Raw genomic sequence first — 22529 nt, 5'->3', positions numbered from 1 at the left:
GATTTCTGATATATTTATACTATATATATGATTTTGTTTTTAAAACATGAACAGAAGTTTTATTCAAAGTGATAAAAAAACAATAAAACAACCTTATTCAATATCTAGCATACAGATTTAAGACTGAAAAGTATTTGAAACTACCACCTCTGATTCTAAACAAGGAAAATGAAGAAATTTTGGTTCTACCATATCTGGGTCTTGAGAGGAAGATTTTGAAATTTCAGTCAATTCAGTCAATCCCCATAAAATAACCCTGTACCCTATACTATAGCCATTAAATACCTATCCACCCCCATAAATAACCATCTACCCTATACTCTAGCCATTAAATACCTTTCCACACCGATAAAATAACCATCTTCTCTAAATTATAGCCATTTTTTATACCTATCCACCCCCATAAATAACCATCCACCCTATACTATAGCCATTAAATACGTTTCCACACCGATAAATTAACCATCTTCTCTAAATTATAGCCATTATATATACCTATCCACCTTCATATATAACCATCTACCATATACCATAGCCATTAAATACCTATCCAACCCCATAGAATAACCATCTACCCTATACTATAATTATAAAATACCTATCGCCCCTATAAAATAACCATCAACCCCCTATACAATAGTCATAAAATACCTATCCACCCCCATAAAATAACCCTGTACCCTTTACTATAGCCATAAAATACCTATCCACCCCAATAAAATAGCCATCTACCCTATACAATAGCCATGAAATACCTACCCATCCCCATGAAATAACCATCTACCCTATATCAAAGCCATAAAATACCTATCATATCCCATAAAATAACCCTGTACCGTATACTTTAGTCATAAAATACCTATCCACCCCCATAAAATAACCCTGTACCCTTTACTATAGCCATAAAATACCTATCCATCCCAATAAAATAGCCATCTACCCTATACAATAGCCATTAAATACCTTTCCACCCCCATAAAATAACCCTGTACCCTCTACTATAGCCATAAAATACCTATCCTCCCCATGATATAACCATCTACCCTCTTCTTTAGTCATAAAATACCTATCCACCCCCATAAAATAACCATCTACCTTATCCTATAGTCATATACTATAGGACAAATGTAAGAAATCAACTTTACTACAATATCAAAAAATATACAACTAGTTCTTTCTTTCTAAATACATTTTAAATACAGTATACAAGTATCTAAATAAGCCAAGTTTATATTCTCACTTTTACACTTCATTTGAACTGTAATAAAGATTTTTTTGATTATCTTTTTTGTTTTTTGGGGGAAGGAGTCATTATTTATACAGTAAGAAATTGAAGTGAACTCTAATATCAAGAAGAAAAAACTTTAGTTTTCAGAATACAGTATAGAAGTACCAATGTCAATTGCATTATTCTCACATTTTTTTTTTAAACTCCAGTACAGTTAAAGTATGTAATTGTTTTATTCATCCCACATATGACATCAATAATAATGCATTTTTTTCTGGGTAAAGGCCACACCTGTGTGCTGCTCACCTGTCACCTATAGGTCTCACCTGTATTGATTAGCCCCCAGGGCCCCAGTCCCCACAAAGGTGACACCCTAGTGTGTATTACCTGGACAGACATAAACGAATCATGTACTACAGGTAACATGATGTAGTAATGCTATAAAATGTGTATCAAAGTAAAAAGGTTTGATAAGATTTAGGGGGGATGAATATTTTATGGGGGGGGTGAGTTTTTTATTCATACAACATTCACCTTGATGAGTACTGTATGCATAAAATACTCATCCGGATATGTATCTTATGGGGAGGAATATTTTATAGGACACCGACACAAATTGAATTATCGGCAAAGCTCTCTTTCGGTGTTGTAGTGGAGAGTGACTTGAACCCCAGAAATCACTCCAAACATACTCGTCCGGTAGCTAAAGACTGGTGGTACCACCAATCGTAAGGTTGTGCAACAAGTCGGGACTGGTCGCACCACCGATCGTGGGATCGTATGACAGGTGGCGCGAACATGTTAGACCTGTCTGCGAACGCTTACGATTTAGAATAGCAAGTAAGACGGTTTGATTATGACCGTCGACCTTGCTGCGACTGATATTGAACGTGTGAACACCCACGACCTCTGCGACTAGTCGCACGATCTTTCTACGATTTACCCGCAATTCAAACATTTCTCATTAGCCGCTTGGTGTATCCTGGTCGCAAGCTCGGTGTGACTGGGGCTTAACACATGATTTGAAAAAATATCAATTTTTAACAAAACCGTTCTTCGAAATCAAACTCGACCAGACTTGAAAGATAAAATGGAAATCACGCATCACCGGCTCTATCGAAAACTATTTTAAAACGACCTTACTTGGATATGATAGCATCACATTCAAGTCTTATCAATACAATGTATGCATATAGATTCCTTACCTTCTTGTGTACAACGTTTCGTCTCTCTTGTTGCAACGGCAATCACTGTTTTAAGATGTCATATATTACAAATGTTCTGTAGTGAAAATGCCATTACACATGAAATCGTGTTGTTGATATCTACGCAAACTTGTATTTGTATATAACAATTTCACTTGATGGAGTTAAATGAGTTTTTGTTTGAAAATTTTGTTTTGTTATTTTCTTTATTCCAAAAAAGGTAAATGATGACAGGTTACCTTCAGATGCTACATTACTAACTTAATGTAGCATTTAGTTTTCTTGATTTAATTTTGTTTACAATATGTATCAATGAGGGAATGTTTACAGGAACGACAAGTTAGATTAGCGATTTGAAAAAGTAAACAACCCTGCCTTGATTCAACGTCATACTCTGAGAAACATTTATATCTTTTCTTTACAGATTATACCGTCAGATGATTAGAGAATAGGCGTATAACATAATATTTTCATCACGAGGAAAATGTTACTTTCCGAAGTTGCAAATTATGAAAGAGATATTCTTCATTTTAACTTTCCCTAAAACTGAATTATTTAAAAGTAAATCATACAAAAACTGGAGTTCCTAACGTTTCGAACATTTATTACATTATGTTTACATGTCTATCTTCTTCAGCTTAGTAAACTCTGACTGCGTATAAATTAGCGTATACAAAGTGAAAAAATGCTCGGTGGATTGAGACTTGTTTCAAATATGGCGCTGTTCACGCTTCAGCGAGATAACAATCCAATGTCAAGCAATGCTTAGCTCACTCACCATCTAGATACATAGAACATGTTCGGGATCCATTATGTCTCATTATACAACAAAAGAATGCTGACAAACTTCTTATTCCATGGATGCACTTTCAAATTTCTCTAGCGGTAACGTCAACAATGGCGGCTTTGTTTTGACCTTGTCACTACATGAGCAGTGTGCCAATGCGAGTACTTGACGACCGTTGTGAATGAATAGAAAAGTTCGAAGGGCTTTCACATTGTTAACTTTAAAATTTAAAAACCATGAAAGGAAAAAAATAGTTTTGTTCACTGCGTTTTTTCTAATACTACTCATATATCGATGTAGATTTACTGGAACTATATTGTCCTAGCAACCACGACTACCGTAGTTACCATCGTGGCAACCCTCACCGACTTTTTCTGCGTAATGTAGCATTTTAAAAAAATGAATGTAAATATAAGTATTGGCCTTCATTTTGACGGCGTCTACGGTGGTATGAAAGCAATTGGCAACGAACATATTCTTTATTGAGCGCAAACGCGCACAATGAAATATGTTCGTTTCAAAATGCATTCATACTTCCGTATACACCGTCAAAATGAAGGTCAGTCCTTAAATATAGATATATTAAAAAGTGTGTATTGTATATTAAGTGTAAATTGTACAAAGGAAAGGGATGATGACACATAAGTCAATATTCATGAGCAAATTAGCAACAGTTAACTGAATATTGGAAAACCTTGAATGTTTACTAATCAACATTTACAAATAGTGAGTAAAATATTGAGCTTTCTACGTTTAAATTGCAGTTCTAGTAAGTTACTTGGATATGATAGCATCACATTCCATTTTTATCAATATGTGTAATAATTCCTTACCTTGTCGTATAGATCGTGGCTTATCCTCTATCGCAGCAGCAGCTTCTGTTTTAAGAGGTCAAAATTATCTAAAACGTTGTACGATATGAAAACTCATTATACACGAAATCGTGTTACTAATAGCTGCATATACATGTATGTGAATACTAGTATAACAAAATCATATTAAGGAGTTACATGAAATGTTGGGTTTGGATTTTTTGTTTTGTGATTTTCTTGATACCAAAAGGGTAAATGATAACTAGAATTCCTAATGTCTCGAAAAGTTAAAATATTATATAGTTTTATATTGTATGTTTTGGGATAATGGTACAAAGGAAAGGTATGATGACACATAAATCAATTTTTAGGATCATAACCTACATATTAGTGATATATTTATGAAATATTTTTGTTTGTTTCTTTCTTTCCTTAACCAAAGAACTCATGTATTTTAGAAACTATAGACAGTTCCCATTAATAAAAACTAACACCATCTAATGTCAAATAAGGATGAAAACATTTTAGGTAAGAAGATTCAAAAAAACATATGGTGAGGTCTTACACATGATTTAAAACAAATACTAATAATTGTTACTAAAACCGTAATTTGAACTTAAAATCGATTAAGCTACTGTACGAACATATTTTAATGGAAACTGATTTACAGTAAAAACATTTAAAAGGTAAAAGGCAATTAAGAAAGAATGTTCAAGAAGTTCAATCGGCTTAATCGAAAACACCTGCTATGTATATCTAGGTCAAATTGTAGGACATTTCAATGTCATGATTAATCGGTTGATTCTTTTGGGGCTTACTCCATCACAAAGAGTTAGCTTATAACATTGCCACAGAGGTTTGATAATTCTAGGCTATTTTAAGTTAAGTTAAATTAGCAGCAGTGAACTTAACATAACAAAACTTTAAATGTTAAACAAAACAACATCGACAAATAATGCATTGAAATATTCAGCTTACTGCGTTTTCGTGTAGTTCCAGTTTGTAGCATGCAACGCACTAGTACGGGATTGTTTAGGATAATAACCTATTTTCTTAATTAGTGCAGGTGCGGTAACGCGGACATAGCCTTAAGTACAAAATTATATATGCGTATATTTTTGAAAATCGGATTTGTTATTTCTAAAATTCCTCTTAGATTGCTCTGCAGTTTAAGTTATCTTGCAACGGTCATCTCGCCAGGACAAAATGCAGACAAAAATATAAATGATATATTCATTGGTTATTCTTGTTTGTTTGTTTTACCTCATGACTCATGGTGGGTTTTTTTTAAAGTATTGATTTTTCAGCAATAAAAAAAAACCATCATCTTACGTAAAAATAGGATGCAAACTTTTACTGCAACAGTATTTTAAATAAACATGGGATGATGTCTAACACATGTAAGAAAAACATTGTTAATAAAATCGTAATTCAAACTCAAAATCGACCCCACTACTGTATGGACATATTTCAATGGACACTGGTTTACAGGAAAAACATTTAATAGGTAAAAGGTAAAAGGCAAGTAAGACAGGATGGCCAAGAAGTGCACGTTCTACCGACTTTATTGAAAACACCCGCCATGTATGTCTCGGTCAAATCGTAGTACATGGCAATGTCACGATTAATTGGTTGATCCCTGGGAAGTTTACGCGATCACATAGAGTTAGATCATAACATAACATTGTCACAGATGATTGACAATTCCAAGCTTTCTTAAAATGACATAACTTGGATATGTCAGCATCACATTCCACACTAATCAATATGTATAAAGATTCCTAACCTTGTTGTGTACTTCTTAATGTCTCTTCTATCTCATCAGCAGCACCTGTCAAAAATATCAAAAGTGTTGTATAATGATTAACGAAAATTCCATTACACACAACATCGTGTTGCTAATATCTGCACATGCGTGTATGTGTTTTTAGAAATGTAACTAATTGGAGTTCAATCATTTTTTGGTGAAAGGATTTTTTTGGAGATTTTTTTCTCTCCAAAAAATGCTAATGATAACAGGTGGCCTTAAAATGCTACATTAATAACTAACACCATTTATTTTTCAGGATTTAATTGTATTCATAGTTTGTATTCATGCGGGGAATGTTTATAGGAACGAAAAGTTAGATTAGCGATTAGAAAAAAGCAAACAACCCCCCTGTAATTCAGCTTCATAATCAAAGAAACATTTATATCCCTTATTCACTGATAATACCGCCCGATGAGAAGGAAATCGGAGTACTACATAATATGTTTACCTCTCAGGGAAGATATAACTTTCCTGTAAAAGCAAACATAGCATACACCAACTGAAGTTCCTAACGTCTCAGACAGTTTGATATATTATATATTTTACATAGTTATATATTGTATGTTTTGTGAGAATAATACAAAAGAACACGATGATTACACATAAATCAATAAAAAAAATATTGATAATATTTAATCAGTCTTTGTTTAATAATGCGTTCTAATTAATCAATGGTATCTATGTTGTTTACAAATTGTTTCATTCAAATTTATTGAACTGGTTTTATATTATTTCCTGTAATCATATTAAATTTTATCAATATACTGTAAAGAAGTTAAATTAGCAGCAGTGAACTTAACATAACAAAACTTTAAATGTTAAACAAAACAACATCGACAAATAATGCATTGAAATATTCAGCTTACTACGTTTTCGTGTAGTTCCAGTTTGTAGCATGCAACGCACTAGTACGGGATTGTTTAGGATAATAACCTATTTTCTTAATTAGTGCAGGTGCGGTAACGCGGACATAGCCTTAAGTACAAAATTATATATGCGTATATTTTTGAAAATCGGATTTGTTATTTCTAAAATTCCTCTTAGATTGCTCTGCAGTTTAAGTTATCTTGCAACGGTCATCTCGCCAGGACAAAATGCAGACAAAAATATAAATGATATATTCATTGGTTATTCTTGTTTGTTTGTTTTACCTCATGACTCATGGTGGTTTTTTTTTAAAGTATTGATTTTTCAGCAATAAAAAAAAACCATCATCTTACGTAAAAATAGGATGCAAACTTTTACTGCAACAGTATTTTAAATAAACATGGGATGATGTCTAACACATGTAAGAAAAACATTGTTAATAAAATCGTAATTCAAACTCAAAATCGACCCCACTACTGTATGGACATATTTCAATGGACACTGGTTTACAGGAAAAACATTTAATAGGTAAAAGGTAAAAGGCAAGTAAGACAGGATGGCCAAGAAGTGCACGTTCTACCGACTTTATTGAAAACACCCGCCATGTATGTCTCGGTCAAATCGTAGTACATGGCAATGTCACGATTAATTGGTTGATCCCTGGGAAGTTTACGCGATCACATAGAGTTAGATCATAACATAACATTGTCACAGATGATTGACAATTCCAAGCTTTCTTAAAATGACATAACTTGGATATGTCAGCATCACATTCCACACTAATCAATATGTATAAAGATTCCTAACCTTGTTGTGTACTTCTTAATGTCTCTTCTATCTCATCAGCAGCACCTGTCAAAAATATCAAAAGTGTTGTATAATGATTAACGAAAATTCCATTACACACAACATCGTGTTGCTAATATCTGCACATGCGTGTATGTGTTTTTAGAAATGTAACTAATTGGAGTTCAATCATTTTTTGGTGAAAGGATTTTTTTGGAGATTTTTTTCTCTCCAAAAAATGCTAATGATAACAGGTGGCCTTAAAATGCTACATTAATAACTAACACCATTTATTTTTCAGGATTTAATTGTATTCATAGTTTGTATTCATGCGGGGAATGTTTATAGGAACGAAAAGTTAGATTCGCGAATAGAAAAAAGCAAACAACCCTTCTGTAATTCAGCTTCATAATCAATGAAATATGTATATCTGAATTAAATTGAACATCATCTTACACATGATAAAAAAAAAAAAAAAAAAAAAAAAAATCAATTGTTAATAAAACCGTAATTCGAACTCAAAATCGATCAAACTACTGTATGGATATAGTTTAATGGCTTATAGGGGAACACATTCAATAGGCAAAAGGAAATAAGAAAAGATGGCCAAGAAGGGCACGTTCAAACGACTTTATCGAAAACACTCGCCATTTATGTCTCAGTCAAATCGTAGTACATGGCAATGTCATGGTTAATTGGTTGATTTCTTGGGAATTAACGCCGTCACAAAGAGTTAGCTCATAACATAGCATTGTCACAGAGGTTTGATAATTCTAGGCTATTTTATAATAACACAACTTATTATGGTAGCATCACATTCCAGTCTTATCAATATGTATAAAGATTCCTTACCATGGAGTGTACGGCTGCTCATCTCTTCTATCATGTTAGCAGCAACTGTTTTAAGATGCCAAAAATATTAAAAGTGTTATTTAATGAATAATGACAACTCCATTAAACACGATATCGTATTACTTATATCTGCAAATACATGTATATGTTCTTAAAATTGTCACTTTATGGAGAAAAATGTAATTTTTGGTTTAGAGATTTGTTTTGTGATTTTCTTTATTCCGAAAAAGTAAGTGATAACATTTTACCTTAAGATGCTGCATTAACAACTAACGCCATTTACTTTTTCTTGTTTTAATAGGATTCACAGTTTGTATTAATGCGGGGAATGTCTACAGGAACGAAAAGTTAGATTCGCGAATAGAAAAAAGCAAACAACCCTTCTGTAATTCAGCTTCATAATCAATGAAATATGTATATCTCCTATCAACAGATTATACCACCAGAAGAGTAGGGAAAAGGAGTATAACATTATATGTTTACCTCTCCGGGAAAATATAACTTTATCTAGATGCAAATTGAGAAACAGAAATTTTTCCTGTATCTTGCCCTAAATTTTATTTTGTAAAAGCAAACATATCATACACCAACTGGAGTGCCTAACGTCTCAGAAAGTTGATACATCATATAGTTATGTATTATATGTTTGTGATAATATTACAAAAGAAAGCGATGATAACCATCAATCAATACGTATTTGATTGATAATATTTAATCAATCTTCGTTCATTGATGCGTTCTAATTAATCAATGATATCAATGTTGTTTCACAAATTAATTAATTCAAAATTATTGAAGTAGTTTCATGTTATTTTCTGGAATCATATTAAGTATTATCAATATACTGTAATCATTTTATTATTATTTTAACATATCGTACTGCATTTATTGAATTAGAAATACTTAGCTCAACCGATGAGAAGCTAAATGAGCAACAGTTGTTTACGAAAACAACATTTACAAATAGTTAGTAGAAACATTCAGTTTTCTACGTTTCCGTTGTAGTTCCAGTAAGGCACATGTATCTCACCAGTACGGCATTGTTTAGAATCATAATCTGCTTTCTGAATGAGTACAGGTGCGGAAACTCCGGGCCTAACCTTTATATATGCGTCTGTTTTGCAAAACTCAGATGAGTTATTTCTTGAATTCCGTTTTGATTGTTCTGATGGTTTTTTTTTATTTTACCACGGCCGTCTTCCCAAAGGATACCTGTATCAGTTGCTTTTGTTTGTTTGTTTAATATCAGGTCCATGTATTTTAAGAACTATAGACAGTTTTCATGAATTAAATTGAACATCATCTTACACATGATCAAAAAACAAACAAAAATCGATTGTTTATAAAACCGTAATTCGAACTCAAAATCGATTAAACTACTGTATGGATATAGTTTAATAGACACTGGTTTATAGGGGGGAAACATTTAAAGGGTATAAGGTAAATAAGAAAAGATGGCCAAGAAGGGCACGTTCCACCGACTTTATCGAAAACACTCGCCATGTATGTCCCAGTCAAATCGTAGTACATGGCAATGTCACGATTAATTGGTTGAATCCTGGGGAGTTAACGCATTCGCAAAGAGTTAGCTCAAAACATATCAATGTCACAGAGGATTGATAATTCTAGGCTGTTTAAAATGACAAAACCTAGATATGGTAGCATCACATTCCAGTCTTATCTATATGTAAAAATATTCCTTACCTAGTTGTGTACGTCTTCTCATCACTTCTGTCACGTCAGCAGCAACTGTTTTAAGATGTCAAAAATATTAAAAGGTTGTATAATGAATGATGAATGGTCATTACACATGAAATATTGTTGCTAATATTTGCACATACATGTATATGTTTTGAAAATTTTTGCAATTTTTGGTTTAGATATTTGTATTGTGATTTTCTTTATTCCAAAAAAATAAATGATAACAGGTTACCTTAAGATGCTGCATTAACAACTTACACCATTTGCTTTTCTTGATCTAATTGTATTCACAATTTGTATTAATGCGGGGAATGTTTACAGGAACGAAAAGCTAGATTAGCGAGTGAGCGAATAGTAAAAGTAAAAACAACCCTCCTGTAATTCAGCTTCATAATCAAAGAAACATTTATATCTCGTATCGACAGATTATACCGCCAGAGGAGTGAGGAATCGGAGTATAACATAATATTTTCACCTCTCCAGGAAAATATAACTTTTCCTAGGTGCAAATTAAGAAATATATATTTTTCCTATATCTTGCCCTAAAATTATTTTGTAAAAGCAAATATATTATAAACTAACTAAAATTCCTAACGTCTCGGGAAGTTGGTATATCATTTGATTATGTATTGTATGTTTTGTGATAACATTACAAAGAAAAGCGATGATAACACATAAATCAAAATCAATATTTATTTGATTCATAATATTTAAACAGTCTTTGTTTTTGATGCATACTAAGTATTCAATGATATCAATGGTGTTTAACAAATAATTTCATTCAAAATTATTGAACTTGTTTTGTATTATTTCCTGTAAACATATCAAATGTTATACTGTAATCATATTTCATATTCTTTTAACATATAGTATTGTATTTATTGTATTAGATAATTGTATTAAAAATACGTAGCTAAAACGAAAAGGAGTTAAATGAGCAACAGTTAATTAAACATAACTTAATTTGAAGAATTTCGAAAACAACATTTACAAATAGTGAGTACAAATATTTAGCTTTCTATGTTTCCGTTGTAGTTCCTACATGAATCTTACTAGTATGGAATTGTTTTGGATCAAGAACCGTTCTTTAAATAAGTTCAGGTACGGACACACCGGGCCTAGCCTTAAGCATTCACACCAAATTATACAAGCGTATGTTTTGTGAAAATCGGATGAGTTAATTATAAAATTCCCCTTTGAAAGCTCTGCTATTTAATTTATTTTGCTACGGCCAATGCCTAAATACAGTCGAAAATATAAGTGAAATATTCATTGTTTATTTTGTTTGTTTGTTTTACCTCAGGTCTCATGTATTTTAAAAACTATTCGAACAACTGAAAATCGATCAAACTACTGAATGGGCATATTCCAATGGACACTGGTTTTCAGGAAAAAACTTTTCAAAAGTAAAAGGCACAATGTTTAAGAAAGGCATGGTCACTGGGCTTGATCGAAAACACCCGCAATGCAAATCTAGGTCAAATCGTAGTACATTGCAATATTTTGAGTAATGGTCATGATGAATTATTTGATTCCTTGGGGGTTTACGACATCACAAAGAGCTAGCTCATAACAAAACATTGTCACAGAGGATAGACTATTCTAGGCCTTCTTTAACTTAGATATGGTCGCGTCATAGTCCAGTCTTATCAATATGTAAAAGGATTACTTACCTTGTTGTGTACGTTCTCTCATCTCTTCTACTGCAGCAGGAGCAACTGTTTTAAGATGTCAAAAAATATTACAAATATTCTGTATTGAAAATTCCATCATACATAATAATCGTGTTGATGATAATTGATATCTGCATAAAATTAAGTTCAGTTAAGTGAAATTTTTGGTTTTGATTTTTTGTGGAAGAATTTTCTTTATTCCAAAAAAGGTAATAATAACTAATTATCATCGTAGGATACATTAATAACTAACACCATTTAGTTTTCTTGATTTAATTATGTTAAAAATGTGTATTACTGTTGGGAGTGTTTACAGGAACGAAAGCGACTAGAAGAAGTCCTTAAAATCCTCCCGTAATTCAGCTTCATAATCAGAGAAAACATTGATATCTTTTATTTGCAGATCATACCACTAGATGATTAGGGAATAGGAGTTTCCCATAATATTTTCACCTCTTGAATCTTGCCCTTAAAGTTTTATATGTAAAATCAAACAAATCATACGAACTTTAGTTCATAAAGAATCGGAAACTTAATATATCATATATAATATGAAATTGTATATACATGTATTGCATGTTTTGTGATAATATTACAATAGCAATAACTATCACATATAATACTTTAGCTTTAAGTACCTGGTGTCTCAAACAATATCTGATATTGGTATAAAAATATGGCATATACAATCAAACGAATGTGTCGACAGTTGATTTACACTTACCGTATTCAGATTGAACTTTGGTGAACCAGGATTTCTCTGCGAAAATGTGGAACACTGCTTGCACAGTCTCAGGTTGATTGGGATCAAGGATGATATTTTGCATGAGCAGATCAAACAATTTTAGCACAGTTTGAACTTTATGAAGACTGCTCTTAACTATTTTTGTTTCTACGACTTTCTTGAGTATTTTTAGATCTTCATCGTCTGTCATGTTATCTGCTATATTAAGCAGCGCTACCCTGAAACGAATACGATTAATATCATGTTATATCTGTTGTTACTTTCTACCTAGACAGTATTTACATGAATAAATGGAACTTAAGACGTTTGATCGCAATGATTTATAACATTCTAGATACAGATTACGCGACATTACTCAATGACCATTGGTCCGTTTATCATCCCATTACTTGACCATATAACTTTGGCGCTTTCAATGACGTCAATAGCAATGCATGTGCGAAGCTATGGACATTTTTTTCTGATAGCAAAACATAGTTGTGTGACGTCATCAGCAGTAAATGTGGGGGAGTTAACCAGGCTTATGCCACTTTCCGGCTGCTACTTTTACTGAACTGATCGCACGTTGATACCTTTTGAGAACGAACTTTGAGCACGCTGTTCAGACCAACGAATGAAAGATTAATAAACTATTCATAAACAAATCTTGCAAATATAAGGACTACTTTCTTTTTTGGTCAGGTTATGCGGTTATAACTCCAGTTGAGCACATGTTAATTGGAGTCATTTATTAAGTTTACACGTGCCCAACTGGAGCTATAACCTCATAGCCTTACAAAATAAACCTTTAAGCAGATTGGTTTGATACACATTTGTCATCTTTTGCGTACCTTAGTCTATCAAAGTGTGTGGTGTTCAAAACAGAATACATTCTTCTGGCCAAGTCCTGTTGATCCTGGTCTTGTACAAGCATATTAAGCAAGTCTATCCTATGGATCCTTATCAAAGCTTCAACGACACCTTCGATTGTATGTTTTGTAGCAATTTCCGAAAGCAGAGAAAACGCATCCAATTTGCGTAATTCATATGAGTATGGTATGAGTCCAACACAAATGAAATGAAGCTTTTCCATATCGTGTGGCAGAAGATTATCGCCAATTTCCTTCAAACGCAGAAGAAGATCAGCAATGTGGACTAAATCCATGTTAATGAATATTTTTATCGATTGATGTAGATCCACTGAAATTGTAAAATAAAGTGAAAGATGAATGATTCCATTCTTAAAAACAATAAGCTTATACCGAAGTGTCAACATAACCATAATTGGAACTAAAATTCGATAATTTAGGGAAAATATTGATTATACTCAATTCATTAAATCAAGGATATGAAAAGGAAAGGTTTTCAATAACTCAAAGACAAAGACACGTATCCCTTAAGGTGAAAAACACGGACAATATTTGAAGAATTGGCGACCGATAACGTTCTTGAATGTAATATATAAACTAGTATCTGCACGTATATCCATCAGATTAAAAAAAGTACTTGATTAAATAATATCAGAAAATCTAAGTGGTAAATACACTTTATATAGGTGAAAACACCAGACTAATATATGACCCAATGCATTTTACAGAGGAAAACCATATTGCTGAACTTTTGCTCCCAGGCGATTTCGAGAAAGATTTCGACTCCGTTTCAAGGTCTTTTATATACGAAGTACTCAGATATTTTAATTTTGGAAACAGCATTATAAATGGATCAAAACTTTTAATAGTCAAACATCATCTACAGTAATACAAAATGGCTTCCTATCAAACTTTATCTCTATTTTAAGAGGCTGTCGTCAAGGAGACTCGGCTTCAACTTATTTTTTCTTACTTGTGGCTGAAATCTTGGCTATTCTGGTAAAGTATTAAAGGAACATAAAAGGCATTAATGTAAATCTAAAACTCTCACAGTTCGCCGATGACACAAGTTTTATTCTAGATGGTTCTTAGATATCATTCACAGCACTTTGAAAACTTGAGAAAAAATATATGCATTAATTAGGACTATAAGTAAACACGAACAACATCCACGTTGTGTGGATAGGCTCCAAGATTCCAGTGCGGATGTTTATAATTATAGATGGAAACTTAATTGGAATGACCCGCTTTCAATTTATTGGGAATACATTTTTCGGTTTAACTAGATGCATTTACAGACCTTAACTACATAAACAAAACAAATGAGATGTAATTAATGTTCAACAATGGTCTAGAAGAAATATCACTCCTAAAGAAATAACAGTAAGATCTTATGTCTCTCAAAATCCCCCCAAAACACATATGTTCATTGCAATAACAAACCCGAATAAAAACATGATTCAGTACTTAACCACTTTCTTTTCCGAATTTATATGACAGTCAAATACAACAAAAAATGAAAGACAAACTCTGGTGAAAGATTATAAAGATGGGGGATTAAAAAGGTCGGGGACGGAATAAAATTGGTAAAAATAATGATCTTAATATAAATGTTAATTATAAAGGAGAAACTTATAAAACAAAACCAATTAACACCATCATTACAATGAACCCGAATTAGTTGGTCACCTATATAACCTATGAATAACACTTATTAAATATTGTTTATTTTTTAAACGTATTTATGCCCTTGTATACACATTAATATACATATAGATAATTTGGTGATAACTTGCTAATATACATGTTCATATGCACTACAAAAGGGAATAATGTACACTGTTTATAGATGTGTCAACCCCTAGCTTATGGATTGTGAGTATGTATACGTATGTATTTGTTTTGTGTAGTACACGACTATGTGTATGTATGTATATAATATGTTTGCGTGTATAGATCTGTATGTGGGTCTATGTATGTAAATGAATCACAATGTCAAATATAAAACTGTACACCTATAGCGTATCACAATGGAAAAAGTGTATACTATATAATTTTACGGTATCACGATACAAAATGTAATTCTGTACAATTATAACGTATCACGATATCAAATGTTATACTGTATAAACTTAACGTATCACGATACCAAATGTTATACTGTATACCTTTAACGTATCACGATACCAAATGTTTTACTGTACAACTATAACGTATCACGATACCAAACGTAATACTGTATAAACTTAACGTATCACGATACCAAATGCTATACTGTATACCTTTAACGTATCCCGATACCAAATGTTATACTGTACAATTATAACGTAGCACGATAACAAATGTTATACTGTATAATTTTAACGTATCACGATGCCAAATGTTATACTATATAACTTTAACGTATCACGATACCAAATGTTATACTGTATAACCTTAACGTATCACGATACCAAATGTTATACTGTATAACTTTAACGTATCACGATACCAAATGTTATACTATATAACTTTAACATATCACTATACCAAATGTTATATTGTTCAATTATAACGTATCACGATACCAAATGTTATACTGTTCAATTATAACGTAGCACCATAACAAATGTTATACTATATAACTTTAACGTATCATGATACCAAATATTATTCTGTACAACTTTAACGTATCACGATACCAAATGTTTTACTGTACAACTATAACGTATCACGATACCAAACGTTATATTGTATAAACTTAACGTATCACGATACCAAATGCTATACTGTATACCTTTAACGTATCACGATACCAAATGTTATACTGTACAATTATAACGTATCACGATACCAAATGTTATACTGTTCAATTATAACGTAGCACGATAACAAATGTTATACTGTATAATTTTAACGTATCACGATGCCAAATGTTATACTATATAACTTTAACGTATCACGATACCAAATGTTATACTGTATAACTATAACGTAGCACGATATCAAATGTTATACTGTATACCTTTAACGTATCACGATACCAAATGTTATACTGTATAACTTTAACGTATCACGATACCAAATGTTATACTATATAACTTTAACGTATCACTATACCAAATGTTATATTGTTCAATCATAACGTATCACGATACCAAATGTTATACTGTATACCTTTAACGTATCACGATACCAAATGTTATACTGTATAACTTTAACGTATCACGATACCAAATGTTATACTGTACAGCTATAACATATCCGGAATCCAAATGTTATACTGTACAACTATAACATATCGCAATGGAAATTGGTTGGAGCTCGCTGTTTTGTTTGTTTTGAAGTCAGACTATTTTCCAAGGCTACATCCGAAAAATATCATTTTCAAAGGTTCATATTAGCCACTGGTGAGACTCAATTTGAAACTAGAGAAAGATTGACAACAGGATATGCCAATTTGGTAGACGCTTCCTAATATGTTCAATCAAATTAAGTTTGTCATTTTCGTCTTTTTGACAAGTCCTCCCTATGATAATGGTGTCTTCATCGGGAAAAAAAATTGTAAGGAAATACAAAGTTAGGAAACACTTTCAACAAAAACATAAAATAAGTCCACACAGAACGCAAAACATAGTACAATAGTCAGTATATGGTTATTTTGGAAATTCAAACTTTTCACCGGTGACTAAGATCAATAAAATAAAATAAATCCTTGTCTGAAGAGTCCCTTTACATGTGTAGATTTACAGGAAAAGGACCTTTCATAATGTTACAAATTTGGCTAGTACAGATAATTTCGTTTTTGGACGAAAACAATTTTTTTTTTTAGATATTGCCTAAAAACTCAAAAAAACAACCAAAAAAGGAAACGATGGCTTTCAAATAACTAAAACATTAAAAATAACAGATTTTGGTCATAACAGACAATTAAGTTTTAAGCAGTGGTCATGATATCTGATATTATGTGGGGTGATGTCATCAGCGGCCGATGTCGCAGTGCATTCATCAATTTATAATTGCAAGTTATTTGTGAAAAGTTCAAGCAATAACGTGTACCCTGAACGAAAATAGCGATGCATATATTATTAGCTCACCTGGTCCGAAGGATCAATGTGAGCTGATGCCATATTTGACTGGCAGCATCCTAGATGGTGGGGATTCAAAATTGTACAAATCGTGGGGCTGACCACCCTCAGGGGGCTGAGGTGCGGAGCTAAAAGGGAAAAGGGGGCAATTTTGCTTTATAGCTTTAACCGACTTCTTCTCTGGAACTTAGAGATGAATATCAACCATATTTGACTGGAAGCATTCCTTGGTGGTGGGGATTCAAGATAGTACAAACCGTGGGGCTGACAGCGACTTCTTCTCTTGAACTAAGTGATAAATATCAACCATATTTGACTAGAAGCATCCCTAGGTGGTGGTGATTCAAAATTGTAAAAATGGTGGGGCTGACCCCCCAGGGGGCTGAATGGCTTGGACAAAAGGAGAAATTTTGTTTATATTGGTTTGAGCGACTTCGTCTCTGGAACTAAGTGATGGATATCATTCATATTTGACCGGAAACATCCCTGGGGTGATGGTGATACAAAATTGTACAAATGATGGGGCTGACTCCCCAGGGTTCTGAGGGGCGGGGCAAATAAGGGGCAATTTGGCTATATTGCTATAAGCGACGTCTTCTGTAGAACTATGCAATGGATATCAATCATATTTGATCAAAAACATCCATGGGAGGCAGGGATTCAAAATTGTACAGATGGTAGGACTGACCCCCGGGCTAAGGAGTGGGGTAAAAAAAGGGGTATTATTTGGTTGAGATCCCCACTGTATAACCATATATACAATTGCTGAGTATAAAGAGTATAAAGAGAAGAATGCACATTTGCTTCCAGGATGGCCCTAGGGTCTAGCCCCACCGTTAGAGACATAGTCCCTGGGTCATAACTTTTAAACAGTTGAGATCCCCACCCCAAAATTATGTATACAAATGCTTGGCATAACGAGACAAATGCAATCATGAAATTAGAAAAGGCTCAGGGGTCTGACTGAACCCCGACGGACCTAGTTTCTTAGTAACAGCTTGGAAACATTCGAGATCCCCACCCTTTAACCATATTATATACAATTGCTGAGTATAAAGAGATGAACGGACATGTGCTTCCAGGATGGTCTTGGGGTCCGCCCCACCCTTGGAGACTTAATCCCTGGGTCATAACTTCGAAATGGTTAAGATCCACACCCCAAAACTATATAAACAAATGATTGGCAAAAAGAGACGAATGCAGTTAGATATTAGAATTGATCCTGGAGTCTGGTCACAACCCTAGGGACCTAGTTTTTGAGTCACAGCTTTGAAACAGTTCAGATCCCCACCCCATAACCATACATAAAGTTGCTGGGCATGAAAAATCTAATACAGATATGCAACATATTCCCTTGGATCTCATTTTGAGAATATTTTGCCATAATTGCTTAGATAATCCAGGTGAGCGATATAGGCCCTGTGTGCCTCTTGTTATTGTTTATGATCCGAAAACCAAAATTGTCGAAAACCAGCATAAACATCTGTCAGCTGAATGCCGAGATACTGCGAGTAACTTGTACCACTTCTACCTGTCCTAAGCGGAATTAGTACCTACTAAATATCATAATCTTAACTTCCCGTAAATGGGACACTTTTTGGGTTTTTTTACGTCATACCAGGGAAGAATAGAGTTGAAGCTAGACCAGCCGTACAGCGTCAGATTCCGAATTATGCTGAAGATTACATTATATGTGTACATCGCATCCTGCCACATCAATTGTGCTAGAACTTCCAGACAGATGGTTGAGTGGAAACTAACCCGACGACTCTGAAGAGGTAACACAGGCTGGTAGTATTTCATGATCAATAGCTGACCAATTAATGAGAATTTGTCGAATTTGAAGGAAATTTAACAGCAATGTATTCTATGTTGTTTAACAGCGTTGTTTCAGTTTGTAATCACTTTCTTTACTCTACAATGAGAACTTAATCTCGTCGTTGAACAACGCTGTTTCGTGACCAGTTTCTGTGGCCGATTATTTATATCATAAACGTTTATACTGATAAGGTGCATAAATACGGAAATGCATCAGTAATAAAAGTTTAACCAAATTATTTCAAAGTTTGTGTCTGCTATACTTTTGAATAGCAATAAAATGTATGGCATATTTTTAATATCAACTCTTGTATAATTTATAACTCTAAATTGACGACTTTTTGTTAAAAGTAAAGTTACAATATTTAGGTTCAATAATGAAAATCCCTTCCATTCCCGGCAACTGCTCCAGTTTGAAATTAATGCACAGATGAATCAAACAAATCACACCCGTGTTCAGTGCTGCCTAATGAACAAAAGTATTGAAATCATCTCCTCCCCAAACCTCGATATTTAATGCAACGTGACAGGGCAACGTGTGCCTCAAATACTACATACTTATTCACAATGCTTACATGTTTTGTTTTATTACTGGAGATGACAATACACGGGGTACTGCTCATTTTGAGATTATAATACTGCACCAGTGTATGTTATTGTCAATTTGAATGGTATTTGTCCATGTTGCTAAGATAGGCGATGCGGAACATTGCTTATGATATACTACTACTACTATACACACTATACACCTACGGGTATAACGCGTTAGGTGTCTTCTAAAAATAAACTGTATACCCTAATGTTATTTTGTTGCGTTAATTCAACCTAAACTGAAAGTACAATACTATCAAATTATTTTCATCAATATCACGGTTAATTATAATTTGTGTGTTCTTCCACAACAATTTATTTTGCAATAGTTTCAATGATATTGTAAAATATAACACAGACTTACAATGATACGAATAAACCAGTTCACCTTTAGTGACATAGTTAATGCTTTGCAAGTACATATATGTACGTCCCTTATTAACATATACCTTATCAACATTTACACAACGATCAATTACACATGTACGTTCTACTTTTAATTTTCTGTACTTACAGATACGGTGCCACCGAAGTAGGATCCGATATGAATCAGAACACTTCCTTGATAGACGAGGAATAGTAGCACGAGGAAGTAAAAAGGAACTGTTGACTGGAAACGTACAGGTATACGTCACAATATGATTATACATTTGATAAATGACATCATAACTTGTATCCATATGTGTAGCTAAGTGTACACGTCTGCAGATTGATTATACAAGTATTAATGCTTTACAGACCTATATGTCGCCCTAATTTTAACTTTTCATGTATGTAAATACATATACATCTGTTAACAATAGGGAACATAACAAACTACAATATATATTCACCAGACGAAATGTTAACTTTCATTTAGTCGTATAGCGGCACGGTAGTCTAGTGGTAGGACGCAAGGGTTGCGGGCTCGAATCTCGTTATGGCACTGTGTTGGATCTTATAACTATATACTTTACTCCGCTTGTTCCAGTCTACTCAGCGGTAAATGAGTATGTGGTTGGGCAGTGCTGGAACTTTATAATGTTAGCTGTGCTGCCTAAATGGCAGTACCGACTGTTTGCTCCCTACGGAGATGCGAAAGACATTGGCTTGTAGCAACGGCTAAATAGCCAGGGATAATATAGTGTAAACCGCTTTGAGACGACCTCGGTTGGATAAAGCGGTATATAGGAACCTCAAATTATTTATTATTATCATATAAACTAATTCCTTGTTCTTTTTCTTTGTGAATATACCCATGTCATATTTTTTGCGTATTAAACCATGTAATATGACCTATCAGCCCTGTGATCCCCTGCTTTCATCGAAACAGGGGATATTCATTTGGGTTTGTCCGTCTGTCTGGCACGCTTCGTTTCCATACAATAACTGCAACAAATGTTAATCTATTTTCTTCAAACTTGGTTACATGGTTAAATGCCTCAAGGGCTCGAAGAATTTCGATGACCACTTTCAGCTGACTATATTTGACGGAGTTATGGCCCCTTGAATAACGAAAAACGTCATTATCTGCCGTTTCTGTTCATTCAATCTTGCAAATATTTTCCGATTATCTTTAAACTTAGTAACAGGGTTCAACGCATTAAGGGCTCGGCCAAGTGTTACAACCACTTTACTCGGACTCCATTTGGCGAGTTATGGCCCCTTGATTAAAGAAAAACGTCATTATCTGTAGTTTCCGCTTAATAACTCTAGCAAATATTAGCCTTTAAAATTGATAACAATGTTTGTGTTCTCTGTCTTTCCACCCATCACGGGCATTCTTTGGTTTTCATGTACATACTTATTCACAATGCTTACATGTTTTGTTTTATTACTGGAGATGACAATACACGGGGTACTGCTCATTTTGAGATTATAATACTGCACCAGTGTATGTTATTGTCAATTTGAATGGTATTTGTCCATGTTGCTAAGATAGGCGATGCGGAACATTGCTTATGATATACTACTACTACTATACACACTATACACCTACGGGTATAACGCGTTAGGTGTCTTCTAAAAATAAACTGTATACCCTAATGTTATTTTGTTGCGTTAATTCAACCTAAACTGAAAGTACAATACTATCAAATTATTTTCATCAATATCACGGTTAATTATAATTTGTGTGTTCTTCCACAACAATTTATTTTGCAATAGTTTCAATGATATTGTAAAATATAACACAGACTTACAATGATACGAATAAACCAGTTCACCTTTAGTGACATAGTTAATGCTTTGCAAGTACATATATGTACGTCCCTTATTAACATATACCTTATCAACATTTACACAACGATCAATTACACATGTACGTTCTACTTTTAATTTTCTGTACTTACAGATACGGTGCCACCGAAGTAGGATCCGATATGAATCAGAACACTTCCTTGATAGACGAGGAATAGTAGCACGAGGAAGTAAAAAGGAACTGTTGACTGGAAACGTACAGGTATACGTCACAATATGATTATACATTTGATAAATGACATCATAACTTGTATCCATATGTGTAGCTAAGTGTACACGTCTGCAGATTGATTATACAAGTATTAATGCTTTACAGACCTATATGTCGCCCTAATTTTAACTTTTCATGTATGTAAATACATATACATCTGTTAACAATAGGGAACATAACAAACTACAATATATATTCACCAGACGAAATGTTAACTTTCATTTAGTCGTATAGCGGCACGGTAGTCTAGTGGTAGGACGCAAGGGTTGCGGGCTCGAATCTCGTTATGG

General features: G+C 33.5%; 1 protein-coding gene across 3 annotated transcripts; it reads right to left on the bottom strand.

Moving 5' to 3' along the window:
• Positions 1 to 169: 169 nt before the first annotated feature.
• LOC110461046 lies at positions 170 to 20969 on the bottom strand. Of its 3 annotated transcripts, XR_002464080.1 has the most exons (11): positions 20305 to 20969; positions 13297 to 13645; positions 12446 to 12684; positions 11722 to 11766; positions 10052 to 10096; positions 8348 to 8392; positions 7517 to 7561; positions 5819 to 5863; positions 4054 to 4098; positions 912 to 2478; positions 170 to 703 (listed from the first exon to the last, which is right to left on the bottom strand). XR_002464080.1 is itself a non-coding variant. In XM_021514319.1 (10 exons), the coding sequence occupies exons 1-10, from the start codon at positions 20468 to 20470 to the stop codon at positions 2393 to 2395; spliced, it is 1110 nt and encodes a 369-aa protein (XP_021369994.1). In that variant the 5' UTR covers positions 20471 to 20969; the 3' UTR covers positions 170 to 2392. The 3 variants fall into 3 exon arrangements, 2 of the variants coding, with proteins under 2 accessions (XP_021369994.1, XP_021369995.1); XM_021514319.1 differs by having other exon boundaries at positions 170 to 2478; XM_021514320.1 differs by lacking the exon at positions 5819 to 5863 and having other exon boundaries at positions 170 to 2478.
• Between the last annotated feature and the right edge of the window lie 1560 nt (positions 20970 to 22529).

The sequence above is a fragment of the Mizuhopecten yessoensis genome, unplaced genomic scaffold (assembly GCF_002113885.1).
Source record: "Mizuhopecten yessoensis strain PY_sf001 unplaced genomic scaffold, ASM211388v2 scaffold10553, whole genome shotgun sequence".
Taxonomy (NCBI): Eukaryota; Metazoa; Mollusca; class Bivalvia; order Pectinida; family Pectinidae; genus Mizuhopecten; species Mizuhopecten yessoensis.
This window is presented reverse-complemented; position numbering and strand designations above follow the sequence as displayed.

Coding starts and splice junctions, on each gene's coding strand:
- LOC110461046 (XM_021514319.1), bottom strand. CDS start 20,470: ATGGATACAAGTTATGATGTCATTTATCAAATGTATAATCATATTGTG. Junction 13,646..20,304: donor ACTTCGGTGGCACCGTATCT/GTAAGTACAGAA, acceptor TTACAATTTCAG/TGGATCTACATCAATCGATA. Junction 4,099..5,818: donor ATTAAGAAGTACACAACAAG/GTTAGGAATCTT, acceptor CTCTTAAAACAG/AAGCTGCTGCTGCGATAGAG.